This window comes from Heloderma suspectum, chromosome 6 (assembly GCF_057233095.1).
Source record: "Heloderma suspectum isolate Gila_16-S chromosome 6, 16-S_ref, whole genome shotgun sequence".
NCBI classification, from domain to species: domain Eukaryota; kingdom Metazoa; phylum Chordata; class Lepidosauria; order Squamata; family Helodermatidae; genus Heloderma; species Heloderma suspectum.
In genome coordinates, this window is record NC_139463.1 from 128,497,946 (window position 1) to 128,515,504 (window position 17,559).

Below are 17,559 nucleotides of genomic sequence, written 5' to 3' on the forward strand. Positions count from 1 at the left end.
CTTTTCTTCGCATCTGTAAATAGAATCTGGTTCTTGTCCTTCTCTGAAGACCTTGGGAAGTGGCGGGACCTGCTGCTGACAGGAGATAGTTTGACTCACGCACACCTGAGCAGAACCCTAGAGGAGGACCATAATCTTATGGATGGCGCAACGTGGCCCAGCTATTGGTAGGCCATAAAAACCGCCAGTTGCCTACTTCTGCCCCTCTCCTCAGATCTTTGCCCAGTGCCTCACCCCACAGAAACATGGGCCCATAGGCACCATGGAGAGGGTTGGGGCACAAGGTTCACCTACAGGGCCTGGGCAAAGGTGCCGTGATGACTAACGTGACGTTGCTCTCTGCCCCACGGAGGCTGGGTTGGGTGGGGAACGGCGCTATATCTGCTGGGTGCTGTGGTGCCATCGGCCTACTTGCTCCAGTGTCCCTCAGGAAGGGTGGTGAGATGGCTCACCTGCTGGCATTGCTCCTGGTTCTTGAGGGCATTGCCGCCACACGCCATGCCAGACGCAGTTCACTTGGGTGAGCTGAGAAGGGAAAGGGGGAGGAGTGGCGAGAGGTGTTACTTTTTAGCATGATGTTTTATTACATGTGTATTTTTGACAGTGATATGTATTGTTTTTCTATGTGAATTGCATAGAGATGTATGCCACTTAATATAAGAATAAGTATTACTAATAAATAAATAATAGAATTCCTCGGCTCAACCTCTAGTGATAGGAAATTAATAGACTATAGAAAGGGCCAAATATATAATACAGTTTTGTTCTGTTCTGTTCTGTTTTGTTTTGTTTTTCTTTTCTACTTCTTTTTGGCATGCAAGGAGGGAGAAAAGGAAGCAGATTTTCAACTTGTTCATAAATGATCTGGAATTAGGAGTGAGCGATAAAGTGGCCAAGTTTGCTGATGACACCAAATTGTTTAGGGTGGTTAAAACAAAAAGGGATTGTGAGGCGCTCCAAAAGGATCTCTCCAAACTGGGAGAACAGGCAGCCAAATGGCAAATGTGGTTCAATGTAAGCAAGTGTAAAGTGATGCATGTTGGGGCAAAAAATCCTAACTTCAAGTATAGCCTGATGGGATCTGAGCTAGCGGTGCCTGACCAGGAAAGAGATCTTGGGGTTGTGGTGGACATCTTGATGAAAATGTCAACCCAGTGTGCGGTTGCTGTAAAAAACAAACTCCATGTTAAGCATGATTAGGAAAGGAATTGAGAATAAAACTGCCAATATCATACTGCCTTTATACAAATCTATGGTGGGACCACGGGGCCGCGGTGGCTTAGTGGTTAAGACGCTGAACTGCAGACTGGAAGGTCGGCAGGTCAGCAGTTCGAGACCCGAGGGCTGCGTGACGGAGTGAGCTCCCGTCTTCAGTCCCAGCTTCTGCCAACCTAGCAGTTCGAAAGCAAGAAACTGCAAGTAGATAAATAGGTACCGCCTCGGCGGGAAAGGTGACAGCGTTGCGTGCACCTCGGTGTTCAGTCACGCCGGCCACATGACCACGGAAGCGTCTTCGGACAGTGCTGGCTCCTCGGCTTAGAAACGGGGATGAACACCGCACCCTAGAGTCGGACACGACTGGTTGGGGACACCTTTACCTTTTACCTTTTATGGTGGGACCACACTTAGAATATTGTGTATAGTTCTGGTCACCACACCTAAAAAGGATATTGCAGAGATGGAAAAAGTGCAGAAAAGGGCAACTAAAATAATCAAGGGGCTGGGTTGTTTAGCTTGGAAATAAGGAGGGTCAGGGGAGACATGATAGAGGTCTACAGAATTATGCATGGTGTGGAGGACGTGGATAGGGAGACATTTTCTTCCTCTCTCAAAATACTAGAACCCAATGGGGTCCTCCCATGAAGCTGATGGGTGGGAGATTCTGGGCACATAAAAGAAAGTACATAGCGCATAGTTAAACTATGGAATTCACCGCCGCAGGATGTAGTGATGGCCACCACTTTGGATGGCTTTAAAAGGGGGTTGGATGAATTCCTGGAGGAGAAGGCTATCAGTAGCTACTAGTCCTGAGGGCTATGTCCTCTCTCCAGTACCAGAGGCAGTGAGTCTGTGTACACCAGTTGCTGGGGAACATGGGTGGGAGGGTGCTGTTGTGCTCATGCCCTGGTTGTGGGTTTCCTGTGGGCAGCTGGTTGGCCACTGCGTGAACAGAATGCTGGACTACATGGACCCATGGCTCTTCTTCTGTTCTTAGGCGTCTTGTGGGGCTTCCCCACAACAATGAAGATTAGAAGCGTTGCTTTTAATTGGAACTGAAAGCTGATATTCCCAGGACACCGAATTCTGCATCTGGGAGGCAGGGGGGCAGCCCCATGGACATGCCAAATAGACAGGGCTGGGTGCAGAAACAATACTGTCCAGAATGCAAGGGACTGCAGACTCAGTTCCCTTGCAGTTCAGTTCAGTTCCCTGATCCTATTGTGCAGGGGTGTCGAATCTCTTTCAGCCTGAGGGCCAAATTCAGTTTCAGAGACGTTCTCAGGGGCTGCATGCCGGCGGTGTCCAGGCCCAAAGGCTGACTGGACGGGACCAGCATTGCTGAAAATACCAGCATATTTTGGCCTGAAGCTCTTCCTGCCAGTAACTAAGTCTTAGGAGAGGCATTTCAGCCTCTTAGAAGGTGAGAATGAACCGTGCACGTCCGGAGGGCTCCAGCTGGGGAAGTCCGGCCTAGAAAGTGGGGTTTGCTGATGGCCAGGTGGCCAGATCATGGATGTTTTGAATCCAGCTCTCGTGGCCCAGATAAAGAGCCCTGAGACCACGTCATCTGCCTGCTATAAATTCACCAGACAGCTTCCTTTTCTTCTCAGAGAGGTCAGGAGTCTTGGCCTCCAGACATCCCTCGCCTGTAAAGCAGCTTTGCTCGCCAAGATTTCCTCCCTTTTTTTCTTTTGGCCTTACCTGTTAGCTTATGGTATTTATAGCTTTATAGCTCTTTTATTGCTACATCAGTCCTGATGGGCTGTTTTAAGCAAATACATTATCTCACACACCCAACTCCAAATTCCCAACAACATTTCTCTCAGCTTGAACTTTGAGCTGGACCAAGGGAAGCTGTGAGTCAGGACATCGCCTGGGGTATTAGGCAGGGAAACGGGTTCTAAAGATGAATGGACTGAGGGGGTGGGGTGGGGGTGGAATGTTGCCCCAGAGCCTTGCTGGTTGAGATCAGTGAAATGACTGACATGCACTTCCCTAGGGGGCCAGCTGCTGCGGCAAACTGAGCAAAGAGTCTTGTGACGCCTCAAAGCCTTAACAGATTGATTGGTCTAGTTCACATGTAATGCTGACTCATGGTTTATTTAACCCATGGTTTGTTGGCCTACTCAGGGTTCGTCTGGCAGACATTCGAACACACCATGGTTTGTTTTCTCAGTCTTTGGATTGTTTGATTTCCTCCTCCTCCCGCTCCCTCCCCGTATCTCAGATGCCTCTGTGGCACTGTAGTACTGGCATGTAAAGTGGCTGGATTTTTTACTGCTCTTGCCCACTGCCTCTGTAGCCCGGGAAAACAACCCATGAACAACCCACGGTTTTGGGTTCACAGAGAACGACAACCCATAGTTTAAAAGCCCAGTTCATAACCCAACATTAAGCCATGGGTTCTCTTTCTGGATTGGTCATGGTTAACAAACTGTGTTTTTTTTTAGTGAATGCTGGCTGCATTCACACATCACGACAACCCAGAATTCAACAATCCATGCCATGGGATAGAGATATATGTGAACCAGGTCGTAAGGGCAGAGGCTCTTGTTAAGGAGGGCGACAATTGTAATTACAGTTGAAATGTAGCCAAGATAAACTCAGAAGCCGTTCAGAAGATCAGTAATAGATGCTTGAGATGGCTGGGATGATGTACACTCTTCACTAAGTCAACATTTAAGATCAGCAACAGAGGCCCTTCTTACCTGCCCACCTTTGAGGGCAGTTAGGTGAGCAAGTACATGGGACAGGGCCTTTTCTACAGTGGCCTCACACCTCTGGAATGGGTTGCCATTGGCAGTCCATCTGGCCCCATCATTGCAGGGTTTTAGGAAGGCCTTGAAGACTTGTTTACTTTGAGCTTCTCTACACAAGTGATTTATTGCACGCTTGTGATTGGTCACTCGCGGAATTTTGCGGGTCCTTTACATGATGTTGTCAACCTCCAGGACGTCTCCTGTGCTTTCCCCCCTTTAACTTGCTTTTTAAAAGATTGGAGATAAGCTAAAATAAACCTTAATGCCACTATATCAGCAGTATATAAAGCTGGTGTTGCACTCTAATACAACCATGGGCTGGCGCTGTTTCGTTGACCATATAGAGCATTGCTGAGAGGGGAAGTTTTCAATTCCAAATCTAAAGGAGACCGTCATAAACCCAGAAAGACTCCAGAAGAAGCAAGCCCAGTACGGGTGCAGGGGTTGTGCTTAAGGTAGAGACACCTTTTGGCTTTTCCCTGATTATGTTTTACTGGACTGTTCTGGTTTGTAGCTGCAATTGTGTTGTAGGTTTTTAGTACTGTCTAGGCCAGATGTTTTATTACTGGCATTTGTGGTTTTTACGATTTTTTGCTGTTTTATTACTGTATTTATTTTTGTTATATGGGATTTTATTGTCATCAGGCACCCTGGGGGGGCTTCTGCCCTGAAAAGTGGCCTAAAGAGTTTTTAAGTTCATAAATAAATGAGCATTGAACTCATTTCTTCAACCTGGTGCCCCCCAGATGTGCTGGATGGCAACTCCCATCATCTCCAGCTAGCATGGCCATGTTGACTGGGGATGATAGAATGACAACCCCAAAGTTACACTTTTAACACCCTTGAACCACGCAGCTGCGTAAGGAATCTGGGTGGCTGCATGGGAGCGGAACTTTGGGGGAAAGTTCTGTGGACTCGTTCTGTGGACTTGCTCCATGTGCAGAAAATTTGCCAGGCAGCCCAGGGAAAGGTGTGTGTGAAGCTGAGCTCTTCCCTGCTGTCTGGCCCTGGGCCACTTCAATCCTGTTAACACTTGTTTCCTCGTTCATCCATTTCAGGGCAAATCAGTTCCTTGGCACCAGTTTATCGCAGAAGCCCTTTGCCACAAAATGTAAGTGACGCTTCCTCCCTGATAGCCCATCCACCTTGGCATCAAGCCTCCTGCTTGCCTGTCCTCTCTCTTCTCTCGGAGGGTACTGAGGGGTGTCCTCCCTTGCCACAGGGGCCATTTTGGGGAAAGATGCCAATGCTTCAAACTCTTCGTATGAGAGGGGGATTGTGCTGCACCCATGCCAGGCTTACTTGTCCTTCATAAAATGAGGCAGGCTCCAAAAAGGCAGGGAATCACCTCACAGGCACACCCAGCACCACCTGTGCTCGACTGAAGTGGCTGAGCGTGGGCGGACTGTGTGCCCATCGCTTCCGAGGTCGCGCCAAGACGCTTCGCTGTCTGGGGCAGGGCGGCCAACGACGATGCCCCCTCCGCCACGTCATTTCAGCACCTGGGGCAGGAAACCCTCAGCAGCACCTCTCCCTGTCCCTGGCAGTAAAGAAACAATCACACCACAATGAAACAAACAGCAAGCAGCGTGTTGCCTTGTTATGACGCCCAGTCTCTGCTCCTGCTTGAGGCGGCTGCCTCACTCTGCCTCACGGCTGGGCTGGCCCAGATCACTTATCTGACCACAGCCTCCGGGCTTCGGCCTTCGTTCCCAGGACTTCCCAACCAAAAAGCAGGTGGTACCCCCCACCCCCCTTCATCCAGGGGCTTCCAGAGCGCCAGGCAGCCTAAGGGAACTGCTGCGTTGTGAGTCCACCCCTGGCACATGGCTGGGATGTCTGTATGTGGCTGCTAATGCTTCCTTTGGCTGCCTCTTCCCCGTCCGCTTAGCCCCCCTCACCAGCTGTGATTTTGACAATCCTGGAAAGCCGTTCTGCGACTGGACGCAGCCTGCGGAGGACGGCGGGAAGTGGCATCGAGGCGAAGGGCAGCGGCCTGGGCAGAGTGCCGGCCCCCCGGGAGGGAGCCCTGCACGGAGTAAGGCACTTTTGTCGACATCCCCCCGGACCCCCGGTCTACTCCAGAGGAGGGCCTGGCCTTCCTGTAGGCCAGACGTAGCACTGGCTCAGGGGAAGTGAGCGATTGGCCATGCTGGCTGGGAATGATGGGAGTCACAGGCCAACCTAGCTGGAGAGCACAGGCTGGTGTGGGTGCACCAGGTTTAGAGGCCTTCTGCCTCTGAGTGCCAGCAGGCTGGGAGCAGCCACGGGAGGGGGCCACTGATTTCACAACCTGCTTGAGGGCTTCCTGCGGGGCATCTGGCTGTCCAATGTGGGAACCAGGATGCTGGGCTAGAGAGAAGCCTTTGGTCCGATCCAGCAGAGGCTCTGCTTATGTTTGGCTCGGGTGAGTGAGCCAAGGCACGTGCCCTGTGAGGGAAGGGAGCCTGCCCCCCCCATCCCCTCACCTCAGGGAAATCCCTTCCTGCCCACAAATGCTGCAGTTGGTCAGATCTTGAGCATAAGCAGAATCCGTCCAGAATAGGCATGGCGGCAGGTATCCCCCCGAATGTACCCGGCTCTGCTTTATTGAAGCAGAGGGAAGAGCCTCCTTTAAAGAGGTGCCCCACAACACAGTCCCTGCATAGCAACAGCCAGCTCTTGTCCCTTTCCAGGAGCTTATTACATCTACCCAGAGGCTGGAAAACCTGTGCACTTGCAAAGCCCAGATCTGAACCCCTCCGGGTCAGAGGTCTGCGTGGAGTTTCTTTATTACCTGTACAGCCCAACGAACAATGCCCAGCTGAGGGTAGAGGTTCGAGGTCCATCAGGGAGTGTTTCCACCTTGTGGACATCACCAGCGATGCAGAGTTCTGCATGGCTTCTCGGGGCTGTGACTGCAGAGGCCCCAGTCTGGCCCCCTTTCAAGGTAAGTGTTTTTGACGGGACGGGGGGGAGATGGTTCTACAATTCAGGCTCCCCAGATGGTTCTCTCGAATTTGTAAATCTAAAAGAGGAAGCTCTAGGGAGACTTTCTTTTCCTCCCTTGTTGCTTTCACACCCTGTCTGCAATTCTGACTGAGTTCTAAACTGTAGTCACTTGCAACTGTTCTCTTGCAAAGCTTCTGTGGCCTAACAAGCAAAAGAGCTTTAGTCTGGTTTAGTGGTTCACCTCTTACCAAGTCTATCTTACCTTGCAGAAGAGCTGAGCTCTGTATAAGCGCTATCAAACTCAGTGCTCAAAATAGTATTTTTCCAAAATTGTAATTTATGCTAGACCCTTGCTCTGGTATAAGTTAACAGCTCAGTTCATACTCTTCTTCTCTTTCCTGCTTAAATGAACTTACAAACAAAGTGACTGAACTTTTGTGTGGAGCTCTGGCCTATCAGCTGTAGAAGCCGAGTGGGTGCAGGGAGCTCTGATTTGCTGTAGCAGCTCAGCTCTTGCAAAGCTTATGCTGACTGAAAGGGTCCTGATTGATCCCCTAGCCCCGAGAAGCTCCACCACTCCCCATGCTGATTTATGATGGCCTTCAGTCACTCTCACTCTTTTTGAGGCATCTCTCTGCAGTATACACTTTCACCTAAAAAAAGAGAAAATAAACATGAGTGTGTAAGCCCTACTGAAGTGTGCTCTGTATCCTGTAGAGTTGCGATACATTGGTATTTGGGCCCCCCCTCTAGTCTGCATTTCTCACAGGCACCTGGCAGGGCCGGCGTCAAGGGCAGGCCTGGCTGGGCACCTGCTGAGGGCCCGCCCCCCAGCAGGGGCCCACTGGCAAGAGCCCCCTGGACTTGTCCCTCCACTTCCCCCTTGCAGCCTGCCTGTTCCCTGCCTCTCACTGCAGCCCAGCTGATGGTGGTGGGAGGAGGAGGAGCAGGAGAGGCCGTGGCCTGCTTGTTCCCTGGCCCTCTGCCTGGCAGGCCAGCAAGGGGGAGGTGCAGCCCAGCACATCTGGAGGGGCCAAGGGCAGGGAAGGCAGGCGCAGGCTCTGCACTCCGGCAGCTACCGCCTCATCGCTCCGGGCAGAGAACGTGATCCACGGCCGCTGGTCATGGTGGCTGCGTGTTGCTTTCAGTAACAGAGGCAGTGGGGACCATGAGCAGGGTGTGGGTGCTGTGGCCCTCATGTCCTGCTTGTGGACTTTCCCTCAGCATCTGATTTGTATTCTTATTTATTTAGAATTGTTTTTGGCCGCCTTTAAGGGTGGAGCCCTCCCCAGGCAGCATACAAGATAGAACAATACAAAACAATGACATTGACTAAAAGCAGTGATTATAAATAAAAGCAGCAGTCCATGTTTTTTTAAAGGCCAGCAAAACCAGGTGGGTCTACAAGGGTCCTGACGAAAACCTGATGGAAGTGCATTCCAGAGACATGGGGACACCACTGAAAAGGCCCCTGTCCCTTGGGTGCTCACCAGCCTACCTGCTCTTAGCTGCGGGCAAGGGAGAAGGGCCTCTGCTGGTGACTGCAGCCTGCAGGCCAACTGATATGGGAGAAGGGGGTCCTTCACGTAAATTGGGCGCAAATCACTTAAGGTTCAACCAGCACTTCAAACTCGGCTCAGAAACACACTGCTGGACAAGACAGGCCTTTGGACTGATCCAGCACAGCTGTTCTTATGTCCTTATCTTACTGTGGCCTGAATTCTTGCCCTAATTCCAGCTCCTTTGCCTCTTGATTCCTGCAGGTGGTTTTCTCAGCCCTGCAGCTCGAAATGAAAGAAATCCAGCTGGCCTTGGACACCATCTCTGTCAGGCCTGGGCCTTGCTCACGTAAGCCCCCCCACCCCCTCCCTCCCTCCCTCCCTCCCTCCCTCCCTCCCTCTGGGGTTCCAACTCTCGAGAAGAACGGCACAGGGCAGGATCTGAGCTTGCGACAAGGGGTAGCCCAGCCTTCCCCAACCTGGCCGCCTCCAGATGGGTTGGAGTACATCTCCCTTCATCCAGGCTGGGGAAGGCTGGAGTAAAGGAGCATATTCCCGCCCATGTTGAATGAGGGGTCTTTTCTGCTTTTCCCACCCCCACCCCTGCAGCCTGTGTGACTGGGTGCGATTTTGACGTCCTTGACGACCTCTGTGGATGGGTGAACCCGCTCGAGGGAGACGTCCAGTGGGAACAGTGGTCCGGTCGGGGGGAGCTGCCTGACATAGGGCCGGAGGATGATTTCTCCAAACCTGGATGTGAGTCATTGCTCAAAATATTTCCATGCTGGAAGGGGCCGACGTCACTCACACTGCCCCAAGCAGCCCTTTGCAGCATGGGCCTCCTCTCAAGAAGGGCAGATAGACCAAGGAACAGAGAAAGTGAAGCTTCCTCCATCTGGCCCAGGCTGGTCGACCCTGACTGGTAGCAGTGGCTCTCCTCCGGGGCTTGAGCCAGGATTCTTCCCTAGCCTTACGACACTGCCAGGGATTGAAGCTGGGGCCTTCTGAACACTGGAAACTGCCTCACACTGAGTCAGACCTTGGGTCCATCTAGCCCAGGAGAGTCGGCCCTGACTGGCACCAGTGGCTCTCCAGGTTTCAGGCAGGAATATTTCCCAGGCCTGCCTGGAAATACCGAGGACTGAACCTCGGACATTCTGCATGCCAGGCATGGGCTCCACCACTGAACTCTTCATCGGCCTTTCTGAATACCATTTGTGGGGGACGTGCAAGAGAGGAGTGCTCTCCTCTCTTCACTTTGGGCTTCACTTTGGGCTTCACTTTGGGCTTCACTTTGGGGCCTCTGGTTGGCCACCAAAAGCTCGATGGACCCCTGATCTGCCTGGGGCATGCTGGGAGTTGCAGGGCTTTTTTCTGTCTAAACATGCCTGGGACTGCACCCTAAGTATTGCAATAAATAAATACATAAATAAATAGTCCCGAAGTAGCATCAGTGCAGTCCAAGCATCCAGCCGCCACAGAGGGCGTGGGACGGCTTCTCCCAAACCTCTCTGAACCGTGCAAGGACATCGGGACTTAGGGAGGGGGCTTCCCCACGGGCAGCCCGAGGCAGGCCCTGACATTTCCCACTGTTGTTGCAGTCGGCTCCTACATGCTGCTCAGCTCCTGGGATCCAGCCAGCAGTGGGACGGCCCTGCTGAAGAGCCCCCCGTTCCCAGCCCCGGGGGGCTGCCTCTCTCTCCGCTTCCACTACATTCTGCACGGCGCCTCCAGCAGCACCACGCTGAAAGTGTATGCAGCGCTGGCACCAGGCAAGTTTTGCCGGAGGAAGGAAAAGGGGGTGGGGGGAGAATCCAGCCCGGTTCCCTCCCCAGATTCTCAGGGCAACCGGATCGCTCCTTAAGCGGCCTATTTCTCTTTGCGCTCCCGTCTACCTAGGCGGTGAACTGGGGTTCCCCTTGTTAAACATCAGTGAGGAGACCGGGCCCATCTGGAAGCCAGGAGCACTCAATTACACCGGGACAGCCAACATCCAGGTAGGAGGCAGCGGACAAGACTGAACAGGGCGTGGGGTGCCAAGTTGCAAAAGAAAGCCGGCCTCTTTGGGGAAGCGGGGGCACAGAAGAAGACAGATTCCGTCGTGCACTCTAAATCTCGGATCAGTCCACCCTCTGTCCATTTTAACTTGCTTATCTTTTGCATTGTCTTTGACTGTTTGTCAAAGGAGCTTTACCTCAGGTTTAGCCAAGGTTGTCCTGATTAGCCTGCGAAGTGCGGGGTGGAGCTGTGCTGCTTCGCTGCAGCAGCTCAGGTCTTGCATGGCTTACTAGAATGAGGTTGCAGGAGAGCAGAGCAGCCTTGCTTGCATCTAGGAAGGGGAGCTCTCAAGGAGCTTGGTCAAATGAAAAACCATTGTAGAAGAAGGAATGGCCGCAACAGGGAAGCTGACTGGGGCTGAGGCAGAGCATCCAGAGCAGGAGCTGGACGGGCCAACACGTGAAATGAGGGAGGCGGCTTGGAAGAGCAGCTTGGGGGGTCTTCTGGCACACTGGTGGTCACTTTGGGGCTTCCCTTTCTAGTTTGTTATTGAAGGCACCTACAGAGGGAAGCCCGGTCTGGCAGTGGACAGCGTGCGCATCTCCCCGTGTGAAGGTAATGCGTCCTCTGGTCGCTGAGGGTCAGCATGGGGAGGGCGTGAGCAGCTGGGGCAGAAGAAGGGGGTGCGTGTGTGAAATTTGCTGGCTTAGCCTCTTGGACTCATCCCGGTGGCTTCCCACCCTCAGAGGTTTTTGCCCAGTGTGACTTCAACAACAACTTGGATCCTTTCTGTGGCTGGGTGCATCCCAGCGACAACGACGCCAGCTGGACACGGACAAACGGAACCACGCCGACAGAAGAGACTGGTCCCCCAGGGGATTACCCCCATGGCGGTAAGGAGCCGAGGAGGGTGTGGGGTGGCTCAGTCTGGGAGGTGTCCAGCACTCCCCCTGACACCTCCCCCACACACAGTGGAACTCACGGGGAAGGCAGCTGGCTGGGTGCCAGGATCTCTGTTTCCCTGCACCTGCTTTGAATGGAGCCGCGGTAGAAAGAGTGACCTGCAACAGCATGGCAAATAAAAAATTCTGGGGTGCTATTCCCATTGGAAGGATTAACCCCCCGCCACCCATGCCACAGTTCCACCCTGATCAGGCCATGCCAGTGGCTATTTCAAGACATGCAAAGACAAAGATACATTTAATATCCTGTCCCTTAGTCCCCCTTCTTTAAAAGAAACCTCAGCCTCTTCAGCCCTGGGGCGCCCCTCATTTGGGTGGGCACATTTGGAATGTTGAGAGCATGTCATAGGTGATATCACATGGGGCATGCCATGGGATGGGGCTTGCCCACCCACAAAATGGCTGCTCTGGTGGGCAGGTCCGGTCACGAAGCTCATTTCCCAGAAGGCAAATTGGTGTAGCTAAAAGAAAAGTGGTTTGCCGAAGAATCTACACACAACGAGGCAGAGGTGGGAGCTGAGCTCCAAAACAGAAACCCGCTGCCTTGAACCCAAATAAAGGTGGTGCTGGAGGGCAGCTCTTTGCTTTGCAGCAGGCCGGAATCCCAGTTAAAAATCAATCAGTTTATTTAAAATGTTAGGGAATAAAATAAAAATCAGGAGGGGCAGGGAGCCCGGCGAAGGAGGCAAGGGAGGTGTCCGTGGGCATATTATTGCCTAATTTGGCCCCGTGGCCCCGAAACGCCCAGCCTGAGCATTCATACCTCCTTGCCCACCTTCTCTTTCTATAGAGGGCTACTACATCTTCGTTGAAGCGGGAGACCTGAAGCCAGGCCAGTCTGTGCGCCTGTCCAGCCGGCCCTTCTGCATGGACACTGACGCTTGCGTGGAATTCTACTACTACATGTATGCCGCCGTGGAAGTCCAGACGCAGCTCTGGGTGCTGGTGGAGGGCCCCTCTGGAGCAGCAGCCCCTCTCTGGACCCGCAGTGGGACACAAAGCCCCGCATGGCTCTTGGGATCTGTGACAGTGCCATTCAGTGGACCCCAGCCAAGCAAGGTGGGGCACTGAGAGAGGAAGGGCCAAGAGAAGGGCTGTCCCGTCTCCAAACGCACAACCTGGGTGTGGGATAATTGATTTATGATTTATCTCGTTTAAAGTATTTTGATCCCGCTGCTCAGCCAAAAAGGCTCGCAGAGCGGCTTACATTTAATTAGTGAAACAAGACAGTTCCTGCCCCCACAGGCTTACAATCTAAAAAGATACAACACACAAGGAAAAAGGAATGGGGAGGGAAGAGGAAAAAGCTAAGTTTTTCAAGAAGGCCCCCTATCATCTCCCTCGGTTCAGCCTGCTGGAATGGCTGCTGGGATAAGTAGTACTCACGGCATGTTGTCAGTTGCTTGGGTCCAAGAAAATGCATATTTTTGGTGGCAATGCCTGGGGTGAAGGGGGGTCTCTCCTTGGTTGTTTGCAGCAGGCCTCAGCCAGTTAGCGGCAGGAGTCCTGGACTGACTCTCCTGTTTTGACTCAGGTGGCTTTCGAGGTTGTCCGGGGGAGCAACCCCTTTTTGGACGTGGCGTTGGACAACATCTCCGTGCGCAGAGGGCCGTGTGCAGGTGAGACCGGGACGGGTATCCCATGGGGCTCTTTGCTCTGAGGTTTGCATGCTTGGAAAGGTGGGCGTGTGACGCGCATGTGAACACGCAAGCACGCACGCTTGGAGATGGCAACGCAGCTGGGGGCGGCTACATTCTAGAAAAAGCCATGGTGCCAGCGGGGGACTCATACGCCCCACTGTCCCCTGGCACGTGCAGGCCGGCTCTTAGGGCTGCACGCCGATGTGGCTGGGAGGCCCAGGGGCTGAGCTCGTGCTTTGCCCGCTTGCAGCCCGAGGGGCTTCTGCTGGGCACGCAGGGCCATGCTCCGGCACGGCATACATAGATGGCTGTGGAAGGTGGAGTAGCCATCTTTTCTAGGGTGTGTGCAGAGCTGCGTCTTTGTGCACAAGGTAAGCCTGTCTGGGATCCCTTGCACTGGAGTGTTTAGTTCTATATTAACATGCATAGGCTGGTTTCTCACTCCAAGCAGCGTGCAACAGAGCAAAACCAGCAAAACCAAAACAGCACCGTGGGCACCACCTTGTGCCATCATGAGTTCAAACGGACCATGTTGGCCATGCGAGGCACCAGGGAGGCACGTCTAGATGTCCCCCTCGTGGCGGACTCTCTTCTCTTTTCCCAGCAGCCACTGGAACCCCAACACCCCCAGACAGTTCCTCAACATCCACAACAACCCACGCTGGACCCATGGTGACTGTCCCCCCTGCTGGCCCCACAACTGTCAGCTCCACATCCACCGGCCACAAAGCCACGACCGCCCACAGTGGACACACCACCACCCCCATCAAGCCCCAGAACTCTACCGCTACCAAGCCCCATCCAGCAACCGGGAGTTCCACGGCAGGCGGAACCACGACTATCAGCCACGAATCCTTTATCACCACAAGATATGCCGCTCCCAACACCACCCTTCCTGGTCCTGCCACCACTACCCAGAGCAGCCGCTACACCACCCTCAGCAGCACCGGCCCAGCTGCCACCAGCCAGGAGAACCAAACGACTGCCAAGCACCCCAGCAGCACCAAGACCACGAGCAAGGCCACCGCAGCCACCAGCTTGGCCACCAACAGCCACACCAAGACAAGCACGACCGCTAGTCCTGCCAACTCAGCCGCCACCGCCGGCATCTCAGCTGCCCACACACCCCTGCCCAGTGCTGGTCACACTAGCGGCAGACCACCCAGTTCCACCACTGGCCACGCCAGTCCAAGCATTAGTACTTCAGCTACCAGCCATGCTAGCCCCCTCACCACTGTGAGCAGCCAGGCCAGCCCTAGCAGCAACCAGACCACTGCTAGCCACGTGAGTCCAGTCACTGGCCACACCAGTGCTACACGGATCACCGTCAGCCAAGCCAGCCCTGTCCCCACCCATCCCAGTATAACCAGTGCCCCAGGTCATGGCAAGCCCTCTACCACAGGCTCCGTGTTGACCAGCAGTCAGACCAGCTTCACCGCTGCCACCGCTAGCCAGGCAAGTCCAACCAGCAGGCCCACAGCCTCTGCTGGCCACGGCAATGCGACATCCCCCAGCAAAGGCACCTCGACGGCTAGCGACGGGAGTGCCACTGCCACCAGAGGCACATCTGTAGCCCCAGGCAGCAACCAGGGTAGTCCCACCCCAACCAGACACGCCAGTCCCACGACCAGACATACCGCTGCTGCAGTCACCACCACTGCCGCCACTTCTGCGATGAGCCACGCCAACACTACAGCCACCAGTCGTGCCAGCGCTGCCACCACCCCACACGCTGGGTCAGCCACAACCACACCCATCACCAGGCCCACAGCCATCACGTCCAGGCAGGCCTCGGTCAGCTGTCCCAAGATAACCAGCACGAGATTCCCTGTTGGTTCAGCATCTCCAACTATGAGGCCGGGGCCTCCGGCCACGGCAAAGCCCACCACCACCCCTCGGGTCTCTACAAGATCAGCAGCCACAACCGAGGGTCCAGCACAGCTACCAGGTAAATACCTTTGGGAAGGGCACCCTCGCCACTGCAGCGGGGGGAAAGACAGCCAGGGGTCCGGTTCATGTCACGCAGTGTGACGTTTCAGAAACAGATCACGCGTTGGTCAAGGGAGTGTAGATCCAAAATTGCAGCACAGCTTTTGAACAAACAAATTCAATTAACAGCAACAACAAGAAGAAACAGAAATAAACACATGGTATAAATGACTGCTACACAGCAGCAAAGGCTGTGTGTGAGGAGAGGGGGGACAGAGAGCTTGTCCCACCAGGGGCTGCGGCTCAGGGGCGGAGCGCATGTTTTCAGTGCAGAAGGCCCCTAGTTTGAGCCCTGGCAGCATCTCCAGGGAGAGCAGGGAAAACTCCTGCCTGAAACCCTGGAGAGCCGCTGCTGCCAGCCAGTGCCAGCGATACTGGCTGAGATGGACCACGGGGGGTCTGGCTCAGTATATGCTTCCCATATTTCCATGAGGTCAAACTCCAGAGTTTTGAGGTCTCCAGAAAAGGCAGTGGGGCAGAGGAGCAGGGCAAGACTCCTGGGTTCTCTAGATGGTATTTGTCGTCATCATCATGTTGCCAACAACACCTCTAAGCTCATAGAGTGTCTTTCCCTCACCATTAAAAAAGACAGTTCAACCCCCACACATCTGTGATTAGAGGTGCAGATGCTTCCATGTAGGGTGATGTGAATTGCAGACAGATGCGAAGCTGAACATTGGCCATGGTTACTCTGCGGTGCGGGAAAGGCACTCTGTACATGCTCAGAAGCATGGTAGCCCTGCTGCTCACTCCCTGTCCCTGGAGGAAGACGCGCTTTGCATAAGGAGCCCTCCTTGCCTGGGGCTGGCTCCAGAGGTCTGTGGGGTGGGGCTGCTCTGACTCCTCCCCATCCCATAGATCAGGCCATCTGCACTGTCTCCGGAGACCCCCATTACACGACGTATGACGGCCGCCTCTTCCACTTCATGGGCACCTGCACCTACCTGCTCTCTGCCCCATGCAACGCCACCTCAGACCGGCCCCTCTTCAAGGTCGAGGCAGCGAACGAACACCGAGGGGCCAGCGTGCATGTCTCCTACGTCAAGGCTGTCAGCGTGGAGGTCTACGGCAGCCGGCTCGTGCTGCTGAAGGGGCGGAGGGTCAATGTGAGTCCCCTCGCAAGTCCCCTGACTCCTTTGGGCCCCAAAGCTGGTCTGTCCGCCCTCATGCTCCCCACTCCGGTGTTAGCCCTCAGTCTGTCTCTTGCTGATGCAGGTGGATGGCCAGCGGGTTACGTTGCCAGTTTCCGTGGCAGAGGGGCAGGTATCAGTGCGACTGAGCGGCACGTTTGTTTTGGTCCAAACGGATTTCGGGCTCCGGGTGCGATTCGATGGGAATCATCACGTCGATGTTTCTGTCCCATCATCCTATATCGGGCAGCTTTGCGGCCTCTGCGGTGAGTGGAATAGAGGGCCCAGGGGCAGGGGAGCTGGGAGGAGCCATGGGTACTCTGGGATGTGAGTGGGGCCTAGCTGCTACCACCAGGTGGGAGGGGGTTCAGAGGGAAAGCATATGCTTGACATGGCGAAGGCCCCAGGTCTGGTCCCCAGGACCACCTCTTAAACTTCCCAGGGTACAGTGCTGTCCTGTGCACGTCTGCTGGGAAGCGAGTGCTGCGGAGTCCCAAGGGACGTATTCCCAGGTGCACATTTATTTCAGGGATAGAATCATAGAATAGTAGGGTTGGAAGGGGCCTACAAGGCCATCGAGTCCAACCCCCTGCTCAATGCAGGAATCCAAGTCAGAGCATCCCTGACAGATGGCTGTCCAGCCTCGTCTTGAATGCCTCCAGTGTGGGAGAGCCCACCACCTCCCTAGGGAATGCGTTCCATTGTTGTATTGCTCTAACAGTCAGGATGTTTTTCCTGATGTTCAGCCGGAATCTGGCTTCCTGTCACTTGAGCCCATTGTTCCGTGTCCTGCACTCTGGGATGATCAAGAAGAGATCCTGGCCTTCTTCTCTGTGACAACCTTTCAAGTACTTAAAGAGTGCTATTGTATCTCCCCTCAGTCTTCTCTTCTCAAGGCTAAACATGCCCAGTTCTTTCAGTCTCTCCCCATAGGGCTTCGTTTCCAGTCCCCTGATCATCTTTGTTGCCCTCCTCTGAACCCTCTGCAGTTTGTCTGCATCCTTCTTAAAGTGTGGTGCCCAGAACTGGACACAGTACTCCAGATGAGGCCTAACCAGTGCTGAGTAGAGGGGAACTAGTACTTCCCGGGATTTGGAAGCTATGCTTCTATGAATGCAGCCCAAAACAGCATTTGCCTTTTTGGCAGCCACATCACATTGTTGGCTCATATTCAGCTTGTGATCGACAATAATTCCAAGATCTTTCTCGCTTGTAGTGTTGTTGAGCCACGTATCCCCCATCTTGTAACTGTGCATTTGGTTTCTTTTTCCTAGGTGCAGAACTTGGCATTGATCCCTATTAAATGTCATTCTGTTGTTTTCTGCCCAGCGCTCCAGTCTATCCAGATCACTTTGAATTTTGTTTCTGTCTTCTTCCAAAGTATTAGCTCTCCCGCCCAATTTTGTGTCATCTGCACATTTGATCAGCAT

The 17,559-nt window shown here is 53.8% G+C and overlaps 2 protein-coding genes across 2 annotated transcripts in view; both read left to right on the plus strand.

The window, feature by feature from the left end:
- Positions 1-1,987: 1,987 nt before the first annotated feature.
- LOC146343195 (zonadhesin-like) lies at positions 1,988-11,046 on the plus strand. The gene is made up of 9 exons (XM_084808125.1): positions 1,988-2,074; positions 5,010-5,091; positions 5,872-6,018; positions 6,656-6,909; positions 8,675-8,759; positions 9,020-9,166; positions 10,012-10,182; positions 10,310-10,407; positions 10,951-11,046. The coding sequence occupies exons 1-9, from the start codon at positions 1,988-1,990 to the stop codon at positions 11,044-11,046; spliced, it is 1,167 nt and encodes a 388-aa protein (XP_084664251.1).
- A 1,191-nt stretch (positions 11,047-12,237) lies between these two features.
- Positions 12,238-17,559, plus strand: part of ZAN (zonadhesin) — a 32,531-nt gene continuing 27,209 nt past the window's right edge. The window contains exons 1-5 of the mRNA XM_084808126.1: positions 12,238-12,429; positions 12,905-12,989; positions 13,615-14,958; positions 15,858-16,105; positions 16,215-16,395. Coding sequence (XP_084664252.1) covers positions 12,238-12,429; positions 12,905-12,989; positions 13,615-14,958; positions 15,858-16,105; positions 16,215-16,395 — 2,050 coding nt within the window. The remainder of the gene's footprint in view (positions 12,430-12,904; positions 12,990-13,614; positions 14,959-15,857; positions 16,106-16,214; positions 16,396-17,559) is intronic.